The 23,237-nt window shown below is 32.0% G+C and overlaps 1 protein-coding gene across 3 annotated transcripts; it reads left to right on the plus strand.

Annotated features, from left to right (window-relative positions):
- Nucleotides 1-9,806: 9,806 nt before the first annotated feature.
- LOC137824239 (sulfoquinovosyl transferase SQD2) lies at nt 9,807-15,632 on the plus strand. Of its 3 annotated transcripts, none has more exons than XM_090293998.1 (11): nt 9,807-10,488; nt 11,475-11,541; nt 11,719-11,789; nt 12,439-12,556; nt 12,672-12,745; nt 13,893-13,955; nt 14,034-14,117; nt 14,253-14,340; nt 14,430-14,507; nt 14,671-14,727; nt 14,886-15,632. In XM_090293998.1, the coding sequence occupies exons 5-11, from the start codon at nt 12,736-12,738 to the stop codon at nt 15,373-15,375; spliced, it is 870 nt and encodes a 289-aa protein (XP_090150124.1). In that variant the 5' UTR covers nt 9,807-10,488; nt 11,475-11,541; nt 11,719-11,789; nt 12,439-12,556; nt 12,672-12,735; the 3' UTR covers nt 15,376-15,632. The 3 variants fall into 3 exon arrangements, with proteins under 3 accessions (XP_090150124.1, XP_068485880.1, XP_090150123.1); XM_068629779.2 differs by having other exon boundaries at nt 13,900-13,955; XM_090293997.1 differs by having other exon boundaries at nt 9,809-10,488; nt 13,900-13,955; nt 14,866-15,632.
- Nucleotides 15,633-23,237: the final 7,605 nt, after the last annotated feature.

The raw sequence follows: 23,237 nt of genomic DNA on the forward strand, positions 1-23,237 counted from the left end.
ATAATTTATAATAATCTTACGAGTAAACACGGGTTTATCTTACAAAAGGTTGGGTTTAGTGATTTGCTTTCATCAAGCGTGCGTTTGAAGTGATATAAAGATATAAACTAAGCTTTAAGGTTATCATGGTGAAAATCTTTACTCGTGGACCATAATTTTATATTAAAAAATTATATATATATATATATATATATATATATATTATAAATAAATCATCAAATAAAAACTAATTTTAAAAATAAAATAAAAAAATATTATATTAATTAAATTAGATATTAATTTAAAAATTAATTTATATATTTAAAAATCACTTTAAATATCAATAATTTTTTAATCTCTAATTTAATTAATATAATAATTAATTAATTTTATTTAATAATTTTTTAATATATATAAATAAGATTTTGATATCCAAAGTTTGACGTTGGATTGGTCATTGTGGGAACCATCACTCCCCTTTGATATTGAATTTTTAAATTAATATAAAAAAGTAAAATATTTTTAATGTTTTCTTTTCTTTTTACTCTAATAAGTTTAGTATTTGTAGTAAACGAATATCTCAAAAAGTGAAATTGGCTTTTCAATTAAATTTTTAATAAAAGGTAATTATAATTTAAAAACTTAATTTAATTTCTAAAACTAACTTTTAAAATATTTGTAGACGTGGTTAATTAATATTGAATTTTTAAATCAATTATTTTATCATCAACTATTTATAATTAATCTTATTAAAATAAATCAAACTCGCATTTTCTTTCAATAAACTCTTCCTTTACATTTCATTGTGATAAATTTACATCAAGTTGGAAATAATGGGTTTTACAGAACGCTAACATACGATATAGATAAGGGTATATTATTTCACTCCCATAATTTTTTTCATATTCTTAGAAATATAAGACGTTCTCACTTTGTCTTCTTGATTTATGAAAAAATATTTTTGGATTACGTAATTAAAAGTCTTTTTAAAAAAAATAAAATTACACAATGTAAAAGTCAAATTTTTTTATTTTTAGGATGTGCAATGTAAAAAAGTCATTTTGTATATGAAAAAAAAATTCTTCTTAATTATACAATTTAAAAATATTTTTAAATTTTACAATTTGTAAACTTTTTTAATTCTCGATTATGGAAAAAAAAACTTTTTTTACTTCTAAATTGTACGATAAAAATCATTTTTTTAATGAAAAAACTTTTGAATTATATAATATGAAATCTTTCTGCACAATTCTAAAGTCACATATTTAAATTTTATACACAATTAAAAAAAATTATACAAAAATTAACTTATAAATTACCTAATCTAAAGTATTTTTTAATTACATAATTTATAATATTTTTTTCTTTGACTTCATCCAACACACATAAATAAAAGTAGCCACAACGACAAAGGGGCAGCGATAGCAAGGAGACACTTTAGTGTTTTAACCACCCTGGGTGTACACAAAAGTTATAGGACTGCAAAAAGAAATGATTGAAAGAGAAAGGATATACAAGCCCATCTTGAATTAAGTGGGTAAGGTTTTCTAAAAGAATAAAAGAAATTTAAAGTTAAAAATATCTAAAAAAAAGAGTAAGTTATATTAAGCAGTCTTTCTGGTTTTATAAAAAATAATTAATTAATTTTTGGCAGTTTAAAAGATTTTAGTAATGTTCTAATAATTTTAAATTGTGTAAATAAATCCTTAGGAGTTAAATATCATCAAACGCTACCAAAAATTATTCACATAATATACTTTTTTTATGTGAAATATCCACTTATTTTATTCCTAAATCTTTTGTTTCTTCTTTTCCACCATTTTTTTATTATTTTCATTAAATAGTTTATTCCAGAATTCCTTAATATCATAAAAGGTAGAAATTATTAGTCTGTTCTTTTGCACATGTGTTGGCATTTTTCATACATTTTCCCCCACTCGTTTAGAACGTTACATCATGAATGTATAAAAGAAACCTAAAATATACTTGTTGCCAAGGACGATTGACCAGAATGGAGGTAAAAGTTCCACACAAGCCTGAATATATCCAAGTATCATGCTCACATAAAATGCATGATTAACAAAGAAATTTCCATCTTCATCTTATTCAACATTTGGTTCATGAGGTGGCTCCTCTACAACATTTGTCACATTAGTTCCTAAAATTTCAGAAAATATGGCTCGCTCTTCCCAGATATGCAAGGAGGTCAGGGAGGATCTGTACCAACCGAAAAGTTCATAGTAGCTCAAATGACTTTATAACGTTCTTCTTCGCAAACTTTCAAAATGGGTATGGAAAACTGGACATGATCAAGATTTTCAGAAGATGGGTTAGGATTAAAAAAATGTTTATCTCAAGAAGACTTAACAAATGGGGGAAAAGATTTGAATTTGTTAGATTCTTCGAAATGAGAAATATGGGAATGACTTTACAACGTTCTTCTTCGCAAACTTCCAAAATGGGTATGGGAAACTGGACATGATCAAGATTTTCAGAAGATGGGCTAGGGTTAAAGAAGTGTTTATCTCAAGAAGACTTAACAACTGGGGGAGAAGATTTGGGTTTGTTAGATTCTTCGAAGTGAAAAATGTGGGGAGGCTGGAGAGGGATCTAGACCAGATATACATTGGTAACAAGAAGTTGCACGTAAATATTCCGAGATATAGGAGGAGTGAGGTGGAATCCAAAAGGGTGGAGAGTGAAACTAGGGTGAAACATACGAAGAAGGTAAGGAACCCCAGAAAGTTGCAAGAGGAGGCTCATGTCTTTCATGAATGTCTTTCATGAACAGAAGAGAACAAAGGAGGTCTGGAAGGTGAAGACATGGAGAAAATCTTTCGTAGACGTAGTCAAAGATGAATCACAAAGGACTGGAAATGGCCAATCATCAAAACAAAACAACAGGTTTTACCTTGGGTGGAGTACAGTGTGATTGGCAGTTTAAAGAAGAGTTGGACTTTGAATAGCTGGGTGACGAATTTGTGAAAGGAGGTATGAGCATGGTTAGAGTGAGGTATATGGGGGATAATCTTGTCCTTCTTACTCTGCGAGAAGGGGTCAACATGGAGGAGCTGATTAATCTTAATAAGGAGTGGTTTGAGAGTGTCTTCCAAAACATCGAGCCATGGTCGGCGGAGCAGGTTGCGAGCCACAAAGTTGTGTGGGTGAGATGCTATAGGCTACCACTAACGTTTTGGAATAAGGATTGCTTTTCAAAACTGGTAGGTGAGGTAGTGTCCCTAGTATCCATAGACGAATCGACGACGATGTGGGAAAACTTGGAGTATGCGAAACTCCAAGTTCGCTTGCTTAAAAACTGTAATGCTAAAATGGCTAAGAGTACGAGGATTAATGATCAAACGATGAGTATTTACATTGAAGAAGAACACCCTACAAGATTCGGAGGTCAGTGTATGTGTCACCGGAATTTCTACGGTACTTCTAATAATGTCTCTTTCTCAAAGACCTATGTAGAGGAAACTACTCTATCGGTGTCTAGCGGTGAGGTGAAGGTCACGTGTGGAGGGGAGGTCCGTTGTTCAGAGGAGGAGATGGATGGAGGAGAGGCTCTAAGTGCGAATAGGATAAAAGTTTCCTTTTCTAAGGGAGTTGCTATGAAAAGAGCTGATTTACAGATAAAAGAATCTTTGTTATTCACCAAAGAGGAAACTAAGGGCCATAAGGAGTCTGTGGAGGCTGCTTTTATTAATCAGGCTAAAGAAGCATATTCCTTTTCACAAAATTACCATTCTGTGCATGTTGAGTTGGCTAAGTTGGTGGTGGATGTAGAATGTAGGGGTTCTCAGAGAGAGCCCAATGCCTCTTTGGACCAAGAGCGGAAGCAAGAGGCCTCTGAGTCCTAGGGGAGTCTCTGGAGAGTGCAATATGAAAAGGATAGATACGTTCTCTATTGGAAGGAAGAATGGTTCAGAGGAAGACGGTGATGGAAGTCATGCAGGAGGCTCGGAGTCACCTAATTGCATGGAAGAAGGATGTGGATCAGGCAATTGGTCGAACTATCCCAATCCTAACCAAGCAATAGGGCCTCTCGTGGAGATAAGGAATCAAGTAGGTTTGAAATTGCAAAGTTCGCTTGAAGCAGAGGAAGTAGAAGTGGGAAATACATGCAAAATGCCTCCATGACGGTGCAAGATGAAAGGGCTTAGCGAGTTGGGGGAGCCAAGCACCCACCCAAGGCGGTCCGTCAGGTTGAGCGAGAGATCGTCTCAGGTGAGGAAGAAGTTGCTGCCCAGAGAAGGCTTGTTAACAACATCCATTTCTGCTGGGGACATTAACAATTGTAATGCTCGAGTTCGCAAACCTGAAATTAAGGAGGAGCCAGCTAAATTATGGGATCTAGGAAAACAGATTGGGCTCGCTTGCCGTGGGGAGGAAGAGGATGTGGTCCAAGAATTCCAATGTATGGAAGTGAGATATTTGAAGTTTTTGAAGAATTTAGAGGTGGGTAATTTGAATGGTATTATGCTGATTTTTAATTTAAATATAAGAGGTTTGGGGGAAAGAACAAAAGTAAGGTATATGAGGTGGTGCATATCTACAGAGGAAGCAGAATTTGTGTGTCTCCAAGATCAAAAACAGTAGAAGTTACGGATGTTAGGTGCTACTCCTTATGGGGGAAAACAATATCGAATGGATTCACAATGGAGGGGATAATGGAAATTGAGGTCTTCTTTCTAGGTGGCACAAAGAAGCTTTCAGCTATGAAAGCCACTCAATGGGGAAGGGTTATATAGCTATTGTGGCCAACATAAAAAATCTGCCCACAAGTATTGTGTGGTTAATGTGTACGCGATGTGCACCTTGAAAGAAAAGAAACTTCTCTGGGGAGGAATTGTCTAGTTGTAAAGAAGCTTCTCAAATTGCTGCGTGGTGCTTTTGTTGGGACTTTAATGAAATAAGTAGTTGAGCCGAAAGGCAAGGAGCAGATAAGGGTGACTTTACCAGTGAGATAAAAGGCTTCAATGGTTTCATTAAATCAAACATGTTATTGGACCTGCCTATTGTGGGGAAAAAATATACATGGTTCAAATCAAACAGAATGGCAAAGAGTATGATCGATAGAGTTATCGTAACTGAAGAATGGTTGCAGTGTTGGCCTATGTGTAAGAAATATGTCCAACGGAGGGAAGTGTTTGATCATTGTGCTTTGATGATTAAGTGTTTGGATAAAGACTGAAGTCTCAAACCTTTTAGATCTATTGACGCTTGGCATTCAAAAAGGGGCTTTGATGGGATGGTGGAGGAAAGGTGGAAGTCCTACTTAAGCCAAGGAAACGCCATAAAAGGGCTCAAGGAAAAGTTCAAACTCCTGAAGGCTGATTTAAACACATGGAATATGGACGTCTTTGGGAATCTGAATTCTATTAAGATGTCTATTATGCAGGATATTGAGAAATATGACTACCAAGATTGTAATGGTCAACCTGTGGAAAGTGAGAGGCAGATTAGAACCGATCTGGTAAGGAAGCTTTGGGAGACTGACTCAAAGTTAGAATCTCTTCTCCGTCAAAAGGCTAGAACCAACTGGTTCAAATATGGTGACTCTTGTTCTAGATTTTTCCATTCGTCATTAAGGTGGAGGATACTAAGGAATGAAGTGAAGGGTGTTGAGGTTAGGGGCTTTTGGTGTGAGGAGCCTAGCACTGTCTGTTTTGAAGCAAAGAAGCCTTTTGAAACCAGATTTAAAGCAACAAAAGATTTTGGGGTTAGACTTGATGCGGTTGAGTTTAAAACCCTCTTACAGAAGAAAGTTTGTGTTTGATAGAAGTCTTTTCTGAGGAAGAAGTTAAGGAAGTCGTATGGCAATGTGAAAGTTCAAAAAGTCCTGACCCAGATGGTTGGCTAACAACGAATCACGTGTTTAATTTTTTTGAGAATGTTTATAATGAATTGATTGAGTTGAAGGTAGTTTATAAGTGTTAACTTGTAACAAAAATCATATATCAATAAACATATATTTTGTATAGAAAATTGAAAAAACAAGTGAAAAGCATGTTAAATTGCTCTCCAACTCCAACTGCACATAGAGAGAAGGAAGAAAAGAAGAAATCTGCATAAATCTTGCAGGAAAGGGTAGAAAAACAAGCAAACAAGAATGGAGTAAAAGGAGTAATCTGCCCAACACAGAACGAATGACTCAGCGGATTGAGTCTAGAGAACAAACTTCATAAAAGAAACTCAAAATGTTGAGCGCTTCTACATACGCTGAGTGGATTGAGGCCAGAGAAATTGTAATCAAGAGAAGAAATGATTGAGAGAATGTTGAAGGGATGAGTGCAGAGCACCCTTACCCATGAAGAAAGCCCAAATTCGCTTAGAAAGAGCTTGAAACCATTATGCACCAAAGTTAAAAGAAAAGGGATTTCGCTTGAAGCCAAAGTCAAGCTAAATTTACTTCATGGTTAACAAAGGTCACTGTTGGGCTTAGCTTGGAGCGAATCCCTGGAAAATCTTTGAATTTGAAGAACCCAAGAAGCCGAAAGATTACTTAAGGATGAAGAAAGTCAATTTGTTGAGCGTGGCCTACACTAAGCGAATGTTGAATCTCATTCTAAAATGTTATAAATAGGGACCTTGGGATAACATTCCAAACCATCAAGGAAGAGAGGCATCGAGAGGCATAAGAGAGAAATCATAAGAAAACCTCAAGGTTGAAATATGAACAAGATTCTGGAGGAAAGGATCAAAAGCCTGACCTGGCCAAATATATTCAAATGATTCATGTTTATTATTCTTTAGCTTCTAATACTTGAGCATTCATTGTAATATTTCATTATGAGTTGCTAAATCTACCATGTTGGGATTGAATAAGCAATGTGATATTCCCTAAGTTATTGTTGTTTATGAATATTTTTGTTTTTCTTTGAAATTCAAATTCCTTGGATTTGGTAGTGTGCTTAATGCTCAATAGCGAGGAACGATCATTGATTGCCCGTAGAACATGAATGAGGTCGAAAGGCGATTTCATGTATCTGAACCTTCTTCAACCAGCCATAAGACTCAATGGTCGCAGAACGCGGAGCTGAGACTATGATGAATTGTTTCATCTTAATTCATAAATAAGCTATAACATTGACGTATTGTTCTAGATAACCTTGCACGAGAAATCGATTTAGTTTGGCCATAAGGAGTTTGAATAAACATAACATTCATAAGTAACAGTAATAAGGGAGATTCACAAAACTCTTTTGATCCCAACATTATGTTATTCCTTTACTTAATTTTTTTGTCGAAATTTCACTCATCGATCTAAATATCATAGTACTATTATTATAATTATTTATTTACAAAATATATGAAATCAACCTCTATTTACTCATCACTTTATTTGGAAATATATATTTACTGTGATAAATATTAATTTCTCGTGGATACGACAACCCTTAGTTTTACTACAGTTGACTTGGACCACTTACCGAGTAAACAAAAGTGGAACTTAAAGAGTCCCACCAACAATAGGTCTACTCCTTTAGGTGTTGTTAGGAATATTCAAAATGAAAAACATTGTCATTGAAAAAGAGGTTGACTTTTATCTTGTAGGTCTTTACATGCTCTTCTGGGTTAGACGATCCATTGTATCTTTTAGTGCTCAGATGTCTTCCACATAGGGCGAAAGTGGACGACCCGACCTTGGTAGTAAAAGGGTGGTTGTTGTTGGTACATTTATGTGTGAAGGTACTTTGTATAGAACGTCAAACTTTAGTAATAAGAAGCAAAAACTACCCCTGGTTATCTGGATTATATATCTCTACCATTAAGCATATTTGTGAGTTGCTTCATGTGCTCAGCCAATTGCTTGTAGGTGTTGATATCACTCGAAATAGATGGCCTAATCCATGATTCAACCACTTGGTTTGTGTCACGGGCCACGATTTTATTATTGTCTTCAACATTGTGATGTTTTCATTCTCAAACCAAAACACTCAACTTGTCGTGTTGGGCTTGAAGTTCAGTATGATGTTGTTGAAACTCAACTGATGTTGTTATCGAACAATCTTAAGATATTTGCTCAATTGGATTTGAAGGTTTACTTCCACACATAAATCATGCTCAACTCTTCTATTGCATGACTAAAATCATGGTTTGCATTGGTTCACCATTCTTTTAGAGGTGTTGATGTAAAATTAGATTTTTTGGCTTCTTTTTTGTTGTAGTTTTGTATGTTGCGGAAGAATGGACTTGAAAGTGACATCAATGGTTGAATTGAAGTGTAGAGAAGATGAAATGAAGAGGAGAGGTAGAGGCTTAGAAGAGGCGTGACCAACTTCTAAGAAGATTCAAGCAAAACACTAATAGAAGTGCAAACTTGAGAGTGGGAATTTGAAGACAAATGAGCTAGCAACTTGGGCAACATTTCATTATCAATTCAAATCTGATTTACAAGGGAGCTAACACTTGTATTTATAGTGCTATGGGTAGTTAATGTGCAAGTTTTAACCCTAAAAACTCTTCAGATGGTCTAGAGTTGCATTGAGTCCAAGGAGGCCCAATTGTAACTCTAGTTAGACTCTTTCCTTTTCTATTTACACCCTACTCTAATTGGCCCAATACATGGCCCATGAAAATTGGCATAAAACATGGTCCAAGAAAATAGTCTAAATACAAGCCCAAAATAAAGTATACACTACCCTGTATAATATTTATAAAACTAGATAAAAATGGAAGAACATTAACTCTCCCTGAAGTGAGAGTCTTCTAAGATATTTTTTTCTACTTCCAATCTTCTTAGCAAAATGTTTTGAGGTTGGATGGGTTTTCATCAAGTGTTCCGTGTGTGTTTTGAAACTGCTCACTATTAATAAATGATCCATTTTATCATTAGATGTAGAATAGATGATATTATGACATCTATTAAGCACCAAACTTCGGTGGCTTAATTTTTTTTTACTTAATCTGAAGTCAAATATTCTTAAATAAGTTAAAAACTAATTTATTAATTTTATTAAATACACTCTAAATATGATTATTTCTAATGAAATATCAATATAAAGTCTTACTATTAAAATGTTTATATTGGAATAAACATTTTTATGAATAAAATGAATAAATTTAAGTTATATAATAATGTAAAAATAATTAAAATTTAATGCCATTTAACCCTTTATCTTACTTTTGAAAATTTCTGATCTTACTTTATTCCTTCCATTATTAAAAAAAAATTCTCATGTTATAATATTATATATATTTCATTAAAACAACATGTATATGATCATGGATATATAACTCACTTTAATGTTTTCACTCTATTATTTAATGACACGTACTTAAATGGATTAAAATATATTGATTCATTAAAGTACATAGTCCTCATTTATGTGGCTCATGTCTAATTTACTTACTCTTGATTTGGGTAAACATTTCATGAAAGAGTAAATGTGCCTTAGAAGTATGTTAGAGAAAGAATCTCTAGTGAATTTATTTTTATTAAAAAACACTTTGGAGTTGTTCAAAGGATAATGTAACATAAGAGTGGTATGTAACTTTATAGGTTAATCTACCCACTAAAAAGGGAAAACATAAAAAAATAGTGTAAATGCGAATTTTGAAAATTATAAAAAATTGGTAAAAAAGAAGTTACAGTTGTCTAAGATCAAGAAAAATACAATAAATATATTATAAAACATTAATTTACCAAAAAAACATTAAATCAATAGTATTCCGTATTTTAAAAGGAAAATACTATTTGATATAATTTTTGATGTGATAGTTTTAAAAGAAATATAAAAAAATAATAGTATTAGAAATTGTAAAGTAACTATTAAAAAAAAAAAGTGAGTTATAAATGTAAGATCCTTCATTTTAACATCATGAAACGGTTTTTCAAATCGGAGAAACCTTATCCTAACCCAGTTAATCCAAGAATACAATGCTAAATGGACACTATATCAACTGGTTCTAACAATTCTGCACACAAAATAAGGTCCTCTGTAAGCGCCACCACCCCATTAGGAGGGAGAAACAGAACCCTGTTCATAACTTTTTCACTGGGCAGTGAACTGTTTCTCAGAAGGTGGAGAAAAATAATTTGTCCTATAGACAAAAAAGTGATCCTTAGATTCCTTTCCAACTTCCTTGGATTATTCTCTCTTCCCACACAACCACTTTAGTTGGATACTATTCTATCCCAACTCATTCATCAGATAGCATCTTTACAACCATGAGAGCCACTGCAATCACTATAAATCCCTCGTTTTCTCCACCCTTTTGTTCCTCATCGTCTTCTCCACACCCTACTAGATTTCAACGTTTTAAGTCCGCAGAATTAAAACCCATCACTCTTTCTTGTATAGGCGCACGGTTGTGCTCTTTTCAGGGGTTGAAAGCTACTGGGGGTAGAAAAAGTTTTGTGCTTGAGGCTGGAAACATCATCACGGCAGAGGTTGATTCTCTTGGAGAAGGGGAGAACGAGGGTGCTTTGCTTGGCTCCGAGAATGAGGGCAATTCAAGACCTCGGAGAATCGCTCTCTTTGTTGAACCTTCTCCCTTTGCGTGAGTCCCCTTTGTTGCTGCTTTTGATTTGCTCTTGGTTGTGCTTAGTGTCCAATGCTTCATTGAATGTGGGGTGTTTGATAGACCTTGTTGCCTTTTGCCTTGGTTGTTTTGCAACTTAAGAACCGTAATAACAGGGCAAGTGTCATGCTGCGCTCAAGGAATCAACTTGTTGGTATGGCTTTAGAGTTGACTTTGTGGCATTTGATGAATTGACTGAGTTAGTGTGTAGTTTTATGTCAAGTGACATGGGCAAGGTTTTTAAGTCGGAGCTTGCAACTGCATTTTTTGCCGTAATGTTGAAGTGTTTTTTTGAGGTCTCTGCAATTGCATCAGTTGTATTTCTCCACAATTTTTTGCAATATCGCTAATCACAATGTAACTGGGATTGTATCACAATTTAAAACACTAGTCATAGCTTTTTATGATGTCAAAGTTCCACATTTGGTTAATCTGAGTTTATATGTGGGGTAATGTGTTGATAATACATACTATAACTAGTTGTTCAAAGAATACAGAAACAGTTTTTCAGTTTTTTTGTCTTTTAACATGCTATTGCTACTGTACTCAGCCATTGTGTTGCATATTCTGTTATGAAGTTGGATTTAAATGATGTTCTGTTGGAATTAAGATTGCGTCAAATTAATTGAGGTGATTCTGTGTTTGTCTTTTTCCAATGTCTATTCGATTAGCGTAGTTTAACAATCAGAAAAGTTTGATGTTAGCAATTTTATCGTGCTGCATCTTAGATTTCCGAATACTTGGTGTAAAATAGTGTTTAGTATATGCAAACATGTATGTACCTAGACATTAACTGTGGGAACTTAGATGAGCAATTGCTCTACGAAGGTTCTAGCTTCTCTCTTCATTGCACTCCAAATGGGTTTGAACTATACTATGCATTATTCATTCTTCAGAAGATGTGTGGTATCAGCAGCATACGAATTCAGGAAAAATATGTTTTTAAAATTATGTCTATTTTGCAGATATGTCTCAGGATACAAAAACCGGTTTCAAAACTTCATCAGATGCCTTCGTGAAATGGGGGATGAGGTAACTTTTTATACTTATGTTTCTATGTTGCACATGTTTATTTACATTATCCAGAAAACTCAAAATTTAGATTAGATAGCTTCTGCGCATTACAGTCATAGTGCTTACACATTTTTCCTGTATTTTTTTTTCTTTTACATCACATGCTAACTAGTTATGTTTATTTGTCTGTTATAGGTGATGGTTGTGACAACACATGAGGGAGTGCCCCAGGAATTTCATGGAGCCAAATTAATTGGATCTTGGAGGTTGCTAACACTGATCTCTTAGTTTCTTAGCTCATTTTTCACTTTCTCAACCCTTTTTTCTACTTGTAATACTAATTTTTTTTGTTTTAAATCACAATTTTTTTATCTTTCTGTCGTGAGGTTATCTATTTTTTCTTAATTTTATTCGTTGCATATTTTTGTCAACTGTCATTCCCCTGCCTCATATTCTGCTGTTATATATTTGTGCACTCACTCTTAAATTTCTCTAGTATCATTGCTTTAGGATTTTTAATATTTTGATATCCGATTTAGAATGTGAAGACATTTTGACATTTTCTACTATCATTCCTTCCTAGTTTTATTGATTGAGATGCTCTCTAAGGATATGATTACCATTGTGGATACGCATGAGGAAATATCTGTGCTTGAATTACACAGTGGAGGCTCTATTATAGAGTTAATATATAATCACAAGAATCATAAATATCCTAATGTAATTACGAGATTTTCTATGTAGAAGAAGAGAAAAAGAAGCATATGAAATTTATGTTTATAACCGTTGTAATTTCTATGTTTGCAAGATTTTATTGGTCTTTTTACACAATCAACACTTTTTCCAATTACTAGCACGACCATGTTTTTTATACTAACAGTTTGCATTTATACCAAAACACAATGAGAAATGCAGCTTTCCCTGCCCTTTGTATCAGAAGGTACCTCTCTCCTTGGCACTTAGTCCAAGAATAATTTCAGAGGTAGCCCGGTTTAAGCCTGACATAATTCATGCATCGTCGCCAGGCATAATGGTTGGTCTGCAATTCCTCTATATTTTCATTTGTTAAATTTTTTGGGGTTATTATGGATTGTGTAGTGTAAAGACTTATTTGCCACATTACGTATCTAATGCTGGCTTAATTTCAGGTTTTTGGAGCTCTTATCATTGCAAAACTACTGTGTGTTCCTATTGTCATGTCCTACCACACCCATGTACCTGTGTGAGTTCTATTCAATTTACAGATTTTCTGAATATATTTACCATTTTAGTTTTCATGTTGTTAACTATTTGACAAGTTTATCAAGTAGTATTACTAGAAAGTCCAAGTATAGTTTCCCAATAGATTTGCGTGTGTTTAACCAATTGTGCAATTTTACTAGTTCTTTTACAAAAGACTTAACTAGAGATATTCATTAGAATTAGATGGTGAGGTAATTATAAATTAAAAGCATTCAAAACAACCGAACTTTAAATTATATAACCTGCCTAGGATAAATATTCACGGGGTTGGATCTCATGAAGTCATCTCAATACACTTTCTCTAACCAATACATCTCCAACATGACCCAACATTCACACAACAAGTTCATTAGCCCTAATTCCTAAAAGGCGAGTTCTAAATTTTAATGCAAAAATACCAATTCTTTAATTCTTTTTACACAAAGTTTGCATGAGGATCAAGTGTTATAAAATGCCTCAGAGATAATATAGTATGTATGTCTAATATTATACCCCTAAGCTGCATAGTCTTGAGGACCAAGTTCTAAATACTTTTTATCAACAAGGACCAAGTTCTAAATCATTTTCCAATATTTAAAATCAACCCAAAGCATAGTTGATTAAGCCATACAACATTGCATTACACCCTGGTGGCTAGGCCTGTCTCCAAGCCATGGAACTCTAGCATCAAACTGAGCACCTATTATCATGTAATCATCATGTACCTGCAGAGAAAGAAGGGACAACTTATGCAAGATATTAAACCATGATCCTGAACTGTCCTTGGCGCAGAGGCCATTGGTAGCCTAGCGAACTTGTTAACACTCTCGCTGGGCGAGGCTTTTGATCGTTGGGTGAAAGGCTAGAGTTGACTTCAACCTTCCATGGCTTCAAGCTTCCATTTCTCTAAAAAATTGATAAATAGTAACCACTTCTATAACCAAAAAATGTTTAAATGACTTTTAACAGCAAAATGAAGTTTATAGCATGAATACAAATACAGAGGTCAAATGCATATGATAAAATAATTTATTATTACACTTATCACATGTCACTTTTGCTTATAATTATTCTGATATGACATGATGCTATGATGTCAGAAGTGATCTATGTTAAATCATATATTACTTATGGCTGATCTTGTTTAGTTTCCAGGTACATCCCAAGATATACCTTTAGCTGGTTGGTGAAACCCATGTGGTTGATCATAAGTATGTATACTTTCTTTCTTATTCTTTCTAATTTGGACTCAAATATTGATAAACAGAACATTAATTTTTTTTATGTAGAATTTCTTCACAGAGCAGCTGATCTGACTCTGGTTCCATCTGCTGCCATAGCGGGGGATCTCCTAGCAGCTAGAGTCACAGCAGGTGAACATAAAACCCCCTTATCTAGTCTTTTTAGCTATTCTTAATTGGTAATAGCATCTGAAAATATGCATTTCTCGGTGTGCCTACTGTTATGCTGCAAAAATTTGACGGAGTCTTTCCCGTGTTGGAATCCAGCTAACAAGATTCGTCTTTGGAACAAGGGTGTTGATTCTGAAAAATTCCATCCCCAATACCGCTCCTATGAAATGCGATTAAGACTAAGGTTTGGACCTTCCTTTTTTCCTTTTTCACTTGTGTTCGAGTTTTGTTAATGATGGCATTTCATCCTATTCTTAAGCATTTGTCATGCAGCGATGGTGAACCGGAGAAACCCTTGATAGTTCATGTTGGACGGCTTGGAGTAGAGAAGAGTTTAGATTTTCTCAAAAGGTAGTGAACATCATTATGAAATTTGCATAACTTTGAGAAGTATTTGCATTCAAAATTTCCAGTCAATCTTAAAAATCCAGCATATGAACTAAGAGCAGCAAAAACTGCTTATTGTTGGTTACTGATGTATCAATGCTAAAAGAGGACTAATTGCTTTTGGCAGGCTTATGGATAGGCTTCCTGATGCCCGAATTGCTTTCGTTGGCGATGGACCATACAGGTGACTAGTTCTGACACCCCTTCTAAAAAAACCCTGTTTGGTGCTTTTGTCCACATCTCATGCTTTTATGATATATATTTTACTCCCCTAACTCTATAGATAAAGCAATGTTAACATAAAGACTTTGACAACTTCTAGTAATATGAGTTAACTACCAGGGAGGAGCTAGAGAAAATGTTTGAAGGTATGCCTGCAGTGTTCACTGGGATGTTAGGAGGGGAAGAACTGTCCCAAGCATATGCTAGTGGAGATGTGTTTGTCATGCCTTCAGAGTCAGAGACACTTGGTCTTGTGGTTTTGGAAGCCATGTCTTCAGGGATACCTGTGGTGGCAGCACGTGCTGGAGGTATTCCCGATATTATCCCTGCAGATCAAGACGGAAAAACTAGCTATCTGTATAATCCTGGAGATCTTGAAGATTGCTTGAGCAAACTAAGGCCACTTTTGCAGAACAAAGTGTTAAGAGAAACCATGGCAAAAGCTGCGCGTGAAGAGATGGAGAAGTATGATTGGAAGGCTGCCACACAAAAGATTCGCAACGAGCAATACAATGCTGCCATTTGGTTCTGGCGCAAGAAAAGGGCTCAACTGTTGAGACCCTTCCAATGGCTGTCAAAACGGTTTTCCCCATCACCACAAGTCAACTAAGGTAATGCAACCTCACCTTCCAAGCTTAGGCTGGTTCCTTGCATTGGATTCACGGAAGACTTGTTTGAGATAAATGTGTAGTTGATAGTTTAATGCATTCATCTCTTTTTGAATGTAAGGAAACATACATTATAGTGGCTTGCACCCTATTTGCCATTATAAAGGGGATCAAGATCAAGGCCACAGATTTGATCCTTCATGCCCTATTCTATCAAATGAAATATTTGAATGCAAAATCATATTAGATTATAGGATCATCATAAGAGGCAAAATCATATATTTGATTTCACAAGGTACATGTGCAATCAAGAACATATAACTAGTATTTATTCACGTTGTGAAACACAAATATGTATGGGTGACAAAACACAAAATAATGGATGGCCAAGGGAAAGAACTCTGATGCATGATCATTGGTGCTTTTAGTGCTATTATTTTAATCAAAATTAGATTAATCTTGGTAATCCTTTAAATGTAAAACTTACCCAAGAGACCAACACGAAATTGACAGGACAAATCTCTGTTCAATAAAAGTGCAGTAGTCACTTTTGTCCAACAAAATCTGTTCAATAATAAGACTAATAAAAACAAGTGGTATTTCCTTTGCCTAGGCAAAGAAGTTTCCTGTACCCAAATTGTCTAGGACATAATACGATTAAGAATGGAGAAAAAAAAAATACCAGTTTGAACTGTTAGAAAGAAAATGGCACGGGAGCTTTGGGTGTTTCATCCTACACCCCCAACAAATTTCTCCCTGCACCCCATCATTTTCGGAATAGACTGTTTTACTTCTTTTAAAAATGACTTTATGAATTCTGGATTTATCATTCTGGAAGTCAAAAAACTGTTTCAGAATAAATATTCCAGAATAGTCTTTTGGTCTTCCAGATTTCTTATTCTAGAAACACCTTTTCTTTTTGAAACATCCCCTATTCTAGAATCACCCAAAACAATCAAGGATAATTTGGGTATATTGAAGAATGTAGAGGTGCAGGAAGAAAAATGTAGGAGTGGAGGAAGAAACACCCTAGACGACCTTTTGGACTTCAAATGCTCTTAAAACACCAATCTCCTAACAGGCTTCTTCTTTCTGCACTCCCACAATTTTCGAAATGACCATTTTATCCTTCTTAAAGTGATTTTTGGATTACCCATTCTGAAAATTTTCTAAAACACGCTTTTTGGAATTTTTGGAATATGATTTGTGGAATTTCTAAAATAGGATTTCCATAACAGTAAACAGAATTGCTAATAGGTATGAAGAACATAATAAGTTTTTTTGGAACAAACTTTCTAGAAAATATATATCTTATTAATAAATTTTCTGAAATGAATTTTTTAGAACAAACTTTTTTTGGCAACTCGTTCTCTCTCTCTTCTACCCCTTTTCTTTTGCAACTGTGATGAGTAGCAGCAGCAACAATGGAAGTGGTGGCAGCAGCACTGGTATCGTGTAGTGAAAAAGGATAATTTAGTCTTTTTCAGTTAATAGTAGGATACAGTAAGTCATGGTGGTGGTGCAGGAAGCAAAATCCCTTGTAGCATCATAACAAATCCAGTCCAATCACATAGACACCTCCTAAAATATAAAAATATATTTCAAAATACTCATTCAAAATAAAATGAAAAGTGTCCAAAATTTTATGAAGGTAAGAACCGAAAAAGAATGAAGAGACTCACTGGCTAAAGAATGGCACAGACCTAACAAACAGAGAACAATGGAACAAAAACACAAGAAAGCCATCAAAACTTGCTATGTTACTTCTTTGCCTTTTTTTTTACTCACCTTCTTCTCTTAAATAAAATTATAGAGTTTTTATGCTTTTTGATATTTTCAATACTTTCCCTTTTCATGGTAAAATAGGGAGAGAGAAAAGAGAACAGCCATTTATTCTGTCTCCCTTGCTTTCCTTTAAAAGTGCAAAAATTCAAAAATGCATGAAGAAAGTTAGCATCTTTTCACTGTCATAATGGGATCACTCTTTTGATAAGTAAATGATCCTCATCAACTATAATCACATTCCATATAATTATTACAATCACTCATATATTGAGTCAAAATGTAAATTATTAGTTACACTTTTCTGGCGTCAAGCAATTCACGTGCAAAGAATATGGTGATATTACTCATTCAGGACTTAAGTTTTACTTTCATTTCACCTTTTGTGTACACACTTGATTACTATAAAGTAATCATAATATTTTTTTACATTTCTTTATTTAACTTCCCTTTTACACTCTCATTATTTGGTTAACTTCTATATTCTATCTACTTCTTTAGTTTATCTTTACTTTTTTTAAATGTGAATAGACATGGAATATCTCTCTTTCTCCAACTATTCATATAGAAATAGCACCAGTTTGTATAGTAAGGAATCTTTCTACAAGTAGCAATCGTAAATATTTTTATTGATTAACAGAACAGCACATTCTGAATCAATTTAATAGAATATCATATTATTATAGTAAATGTGGTTAATAGATGCGATATAAGTGATAAATAATCTAGTATTTTAAATATGAAATTATGAGTTTAATTTCTAAATATTTATTGTGTCGGTCAGAATCGGACGAATTTTATAAGTCTGATTGATCGACATATTTAAAATGCATCAAGACGAGAAGAAAATTAACAAGCCTGAACTGTACAAAAAATAATTAGATAATACGTTATTAATCGTTATTCAAATGTTAATTCAGTCCAATAATAACAGATTCGTAATAAGTATATAAATAGTTACAAGTTTTGAGAAAAAAAATATGTCATTATTTGTCAAGAATATAGTTGAGCGTCGGAACATTTTTTTGCAGGTGTCATCCCAACCGAAAGCCTACGAAGAAAGTAGAGCTTGAGTGGAGTGGATGAGTAAAAACTAAGGAAATAAGTTAAACTAGTCCAAGAAGTGCAAGGAAGACTTTGAACCAACCAAGACAAAAAAAATAAATTGTTTATCCGTTTCCCTTCATCCTTTTGTACAATAACGTTTATAAAAAAAATGTTTATTACAAAATCATTTTTTAGATAAAATTTAGTAACTCGATTAAATTTCTAATTTTTAAAAAAATACAAAAATGAAAAAAAAGCATAAATGGAAAGCGACTAAATATGTTTATGTAATGAAAACGAAGAGAGACACATGACATCTTTAAAAAAATTTCTTCATAAAGACTTTTAGAGAAGAATAAAATAAAATGAATTTATCTGAAAATTAAAATTATCTCAAATGAGTTTCTTCATAAGTTAAAAAAAATAATTAACTTAAATATAATCTAATTTATAGAATTTCACCGATATAATTTTTTTATATTTTATTTTTTAACATGTAAATAAGTTATTTTTATTTTTTAAAATTATGGAGAAATTTATCAAAATTTCATAAAGTAGTACATTTAAAATATTAATTGTATTGTTAACCTTCTCAAATTCATAAGATAGTTATTTATTAAGGAAGATATGCCTAATTATACGTTATTATTTTAACACTTCATATGGACTTAAAGTTTGGTTTCAATTGTTAGAGAGTTTTGACATGAAACAGCATTAGTTTCTTTATTTTATTTTATTTTTCTAATCTCAATTTTGTTGCCCTTCATACTAAGCTCTTTCAAACCAGTCTAATGAAAACATTTCAAATCAAGGTCATAAATCTAAGCTTCCAATTAAAAATGTTCTGCTGAGAATAATGATTTATCAGTAACACTTGCATGTATCATGGTTCTTCTCCATCAGAAGTAGATGAGTGAGCTTTACTAAAACTTCTTTTAAAATTGTTGGAAGGAGAAACTCAAGATGTTTACACACAAAAATTAAGGAGAAATCTTTAATGGTAGTAAACTAAAATTATTGTAGTTGGAGATTAGTGACCAAAATTTTAGCAACCGTGTGAATAACTTTGACTGGTGTTATAATAATTCAGAATGGTCCTTCAAGTGTTTTCTTCTTGTTAATAAACCCTAGGAAAGTTGGTCATAGAATAGTTAAGTCCTTTAATAATAGTGACATAGTGTAATTTGAATGAAGGTATTGCACCATGAAAAGGAAGACATAAAAGGAATTCCAAGCATATAATCATATTGCCTACGCAAATAAAACAGAGAACAACTCATACCACCAGCTTTTAGCATGTCATGGTGTTCCCCAACCAAAGATCACTTTGTCAATAAAAAAAACCCTAGTGCATTATTATAGTTCTTTTTTCTTTTATGCATCATAGTTTACAAGAAATGTCTCCTCAATAAGACTGTTTTCTTCCTTATTAGAGTGGCTTTCATGTTAGACAATCCCATCAACCACACTTTTTTAATATTAGTCAATGTTTCGACTTCAAATTTGTTGATATAAAATCACTAGAGTCAATTACCATATCCAAGATATTATTCGTTTTGAAATATAAAGTTCCGTCACAGTTTTATTTTTACAAAAATGTTTTGATAAATTAAAAGAGAAATATGTATATAAATTGTTCTTTATTTCAAGTTCTAAACGAGATTAGGTTGGAGATATGAAACATAAACCAATTTTATAAAAAAAATAAAAAATTAAAAAAATTAAAATTTAATCAACTCAAGAGTGTTAGTTAACTTCATTATTTACAACATATTTATTCTGAGATATTATTAGATATCTTAATTTAATTTTGTGATTTTTCCTGTCTCATATTATTTTTAAGAGATTTATTTCATTTAAATGTTATTTAATTATTGATAAAATATATATTTTAAATTTTATTATTATTATTATTATGTATCAAGATTTTAATCTTATTTTTTTTTATCTCATATCAGTGTATGAGATGAAGAAATAAAATCATGTCTTATAAGTCGTGAATAACTCTTAAAGAAGGAATTTTGTGATAATTTATAATGGAGAAACTTTTTGGGTTGCATTATTATTGCTTCATAAGTTTTTGGTTTGAGTGGGTGGGACCAAAATTGTAGGTGGAAGCAGAGTGACGAGTACTGTGCCTTTAACAAAGGTTGCAAAAGCAACAACAGTTTTAGTGCCTACAATTACTAACACCAATAACAAAAGCACCAACAAATAAATAATTCTTTCTATTTCTTTTTATTAATTTTTTATCTATTTTTTGAACCGTCCAAATTCTATGATTTTGGGAAATATAACCAAAGATGAAAAGCCACAATGTTATATATATCTGAGAACTTTTCTTTAAGCATGTTACTCACTCTTTGTTATTTACTCAATGTAGATGGATAAAATATTGGCTTAATCATTTTTTAATGGCAGTCAAAAAATATATACTTTTTGCCACGCATCATGGCTATAAGATCAACTTTTTTAGTTGAAAATGATTGTTAACATCAATTCTAATTTAACACTGCGAATGAAAAAGTTTATGTGGTCTCAATATGAAATTTTCAATATCGTTTAGCTTTTGGTAAATCATGATCAATAGTTAATGATTGAAAAATAAAAAATATAATATCAATTTTTAATTATACTCACTTGTTATATATTTAGCACGAGTTTTTGCACCACTTTTATGTCTTTAAACCCTTGGTTTAGTTCTTGGAAAATGTAGAATGTTAAGTAATATATATATGAAATTAAAAAAATATTTTTAAAATTGAATTTGGTCCATTAAGTTATTTATCCAACTATCATTCGGAAACTTTGTTATCAAATACGTGAAATGACACATCATTTGTCACTTTAATATTATTCACTTAATACTCAATGATAAAAGAGACTACACATTTAGAGATGTTTTTTTTAACATATTATCTACTAAATTTAAGATTTAAAAAAAAAGTAAAAAATAAAATATCTTTAAAATGAGTAAGGGTAAACAAAAAAGAAATCTACTTATTTTAATTTAAAAAATGAAAATTTAAAGTAAGCACAAACATAATAAATATTATTATTAGAGATGTTAAAATAGTCCATCCAACCCACTTTGATTGAACTAACCACTTAATAAATTTGTGTTGACAAGGTTGAACCTCTATTAATAAATCATTTTTATATGTTTTAAAAAATTAAAAAAGAGATGTTTTGTTAAAAAAATTATTTTTATACAAGAATATGATATATAAATTAGAATGAATATATACTTTTAAATAAAATAATATTTCTTTCAATAAAGAATATAGTTATCACTCTATAAAGCAAACCAATATTAATTATAGTCAACATAATAAAAAAATTCATTATCACATATCTCGAATTATTATATACTAAATAACTTTAGAAGGAGAGAATGACACACATTCCACAGCATACATATTATGCATTAGGTCATGTCAAACCCTAATGTTGGGTCACAAGATCTCCAGCTAAGACCATGTTTGGACACTGATAAAAGTTAATGAACCAAACACTCACTATGAAGATAAACTCAAACGATGTTAAAACAAACCCAGATTATGTCACTACACTCATTAGCTATCTAAGTGATGAATTATATAAGAAATGCTTGAAAAATTTTCAATGATTTTAGTTGGTATTATTTTTTTATCAAAATTTATTAAAAATACTTCAACCGATTTGCAAAACTTTTCTTAATTGACGTTATATTTGATGTCAATAACATTTATTTAAGCTAACATAGATAAAAATTACTATTATAATGTTGATGACGAAAGGTTTTAGTTGTTTTTTTTATTAATATTGGCTGAACTAGTTGACATTGGTAAAAAAATCTTAATTAATGTTGACGGAAAATCTTCTCACTTAGTATAAATAAAATACTAACAAACTATAAAAAAAAATACAATTTGTATCAATGATGAAAAAAATTATTACTACAAAGGCCGAGAAAAAAATAATCACACATCAATAAAAAAACCATCATCGCATATCTCACTTGAAAAAAAAATCACTTCACATAAAAATAGTTTCTTTTTGGCAAAAAAAAACTCTATCTAATATTATATAAAAATAACATGTACAATAATAAAAATAAAAAACTCCTGTAAATCACGATAGAACTCTTATTAACATGAAAATTCTAGTGAACAATAACTAAAAAGTAATTATCTCGATAATCTCTGAATCTTATTTAGGTTGATGATATCCTAATCAAAATCAAGTTATAAAGAAAATCATTACAAAATATAAATTAGACAATATAAATTCTTATTTTTTTTATAAAATTTAAATTTTTCTATCTAATTTTAAGTAATCCAATCATTCTAATAAAATTATAAAATTTTAACTTTTTAAAAAGTTTTATCCAAACAACATATTTTACTATAAAAGATTTCAAATCCTCTTAAAAGTATCGTTGAAACACACTATAAAATCTGAATATTCCATAAATAATGTAGTTTCAATTTCATACTCTAATTATTACCTTTAGTTGCCTGAATCCACCTTGTACAATACTTTTCAATTATTAAACAAAACAATATCAAGCGTAACATAAAAAGAATTCAAAGAATTATGGATATATTTGAAGAAACTTTTTTTAAGAGAAAAAGAAAATAAAAATGTAATTCTCCAAATAAATTAAAGTTATCTCATATTATAAGTTAATTTTAACTGAAAAAAGGGACTTTAATTTTTCTTATTACTTTTCTTTTAAACAATGCTTATAAAAAAGTTCTTTTTTCCAACATATCCTACAAGCTTAACTACAATTTGCATGGATCAATTTATTTATTTTTTTATAAAATCTTAGCATATAAATTTGGTCCTAAAGTACAAATATAAAGCTGTTCCTAACCCACAATAACAGAATCCTCCATAGAAAGGCATAAGGTTCCAAGATAAAGAGATTGGGATTTGGAATTTGAGTAAGAACATGATCCCATAGTTTGTTTTGTAATGAATTAAGTATTGATTAATGGGGAAGAAACAAGTCAAAGCTAAGTGGCAAATACCAAAACATAATCATGCA

This window comes from Phaseolus vulgaris, chromosome 8 (assembly GCF_051622355.1).
Source record: "Phaseolus vulgaris cultivar YP4 chromosome 8, ASM5162235v1, whole genome shotgun sequence".
Classification (NCBI taxonomy): Eukaryota; Viridiplantae; Streptophyta; class Magnoliopsida; order Fabales; family Fabaceae; genus Phaseolus; species Phaseolus vulgaris.

Bases quoted from the DNA above. Each gene is read 5' to 3' on its own strand.
- LOC137824239 (XM_068629779.2), top strand. From the start codon at position 10,157: ATGAGAGCCACTGCAATCACTATAAATCCCTCGTTTTCTCCACCCTTT. The intron at 13,956-14,033 runs GTATGTATACTT...TTTTTTATGTAG, and splicing joins ACCCATGTGGTTGATCATAA to AATTTCTTCACAGAGCAGCT. The intron at 14,728-14,885 runs GTGACTAGTTCT...GTTAACTACCAG, and splicing joins GTTGGCGATGGACCATACAG to GGAGGAGCTAGAGAAAATGT.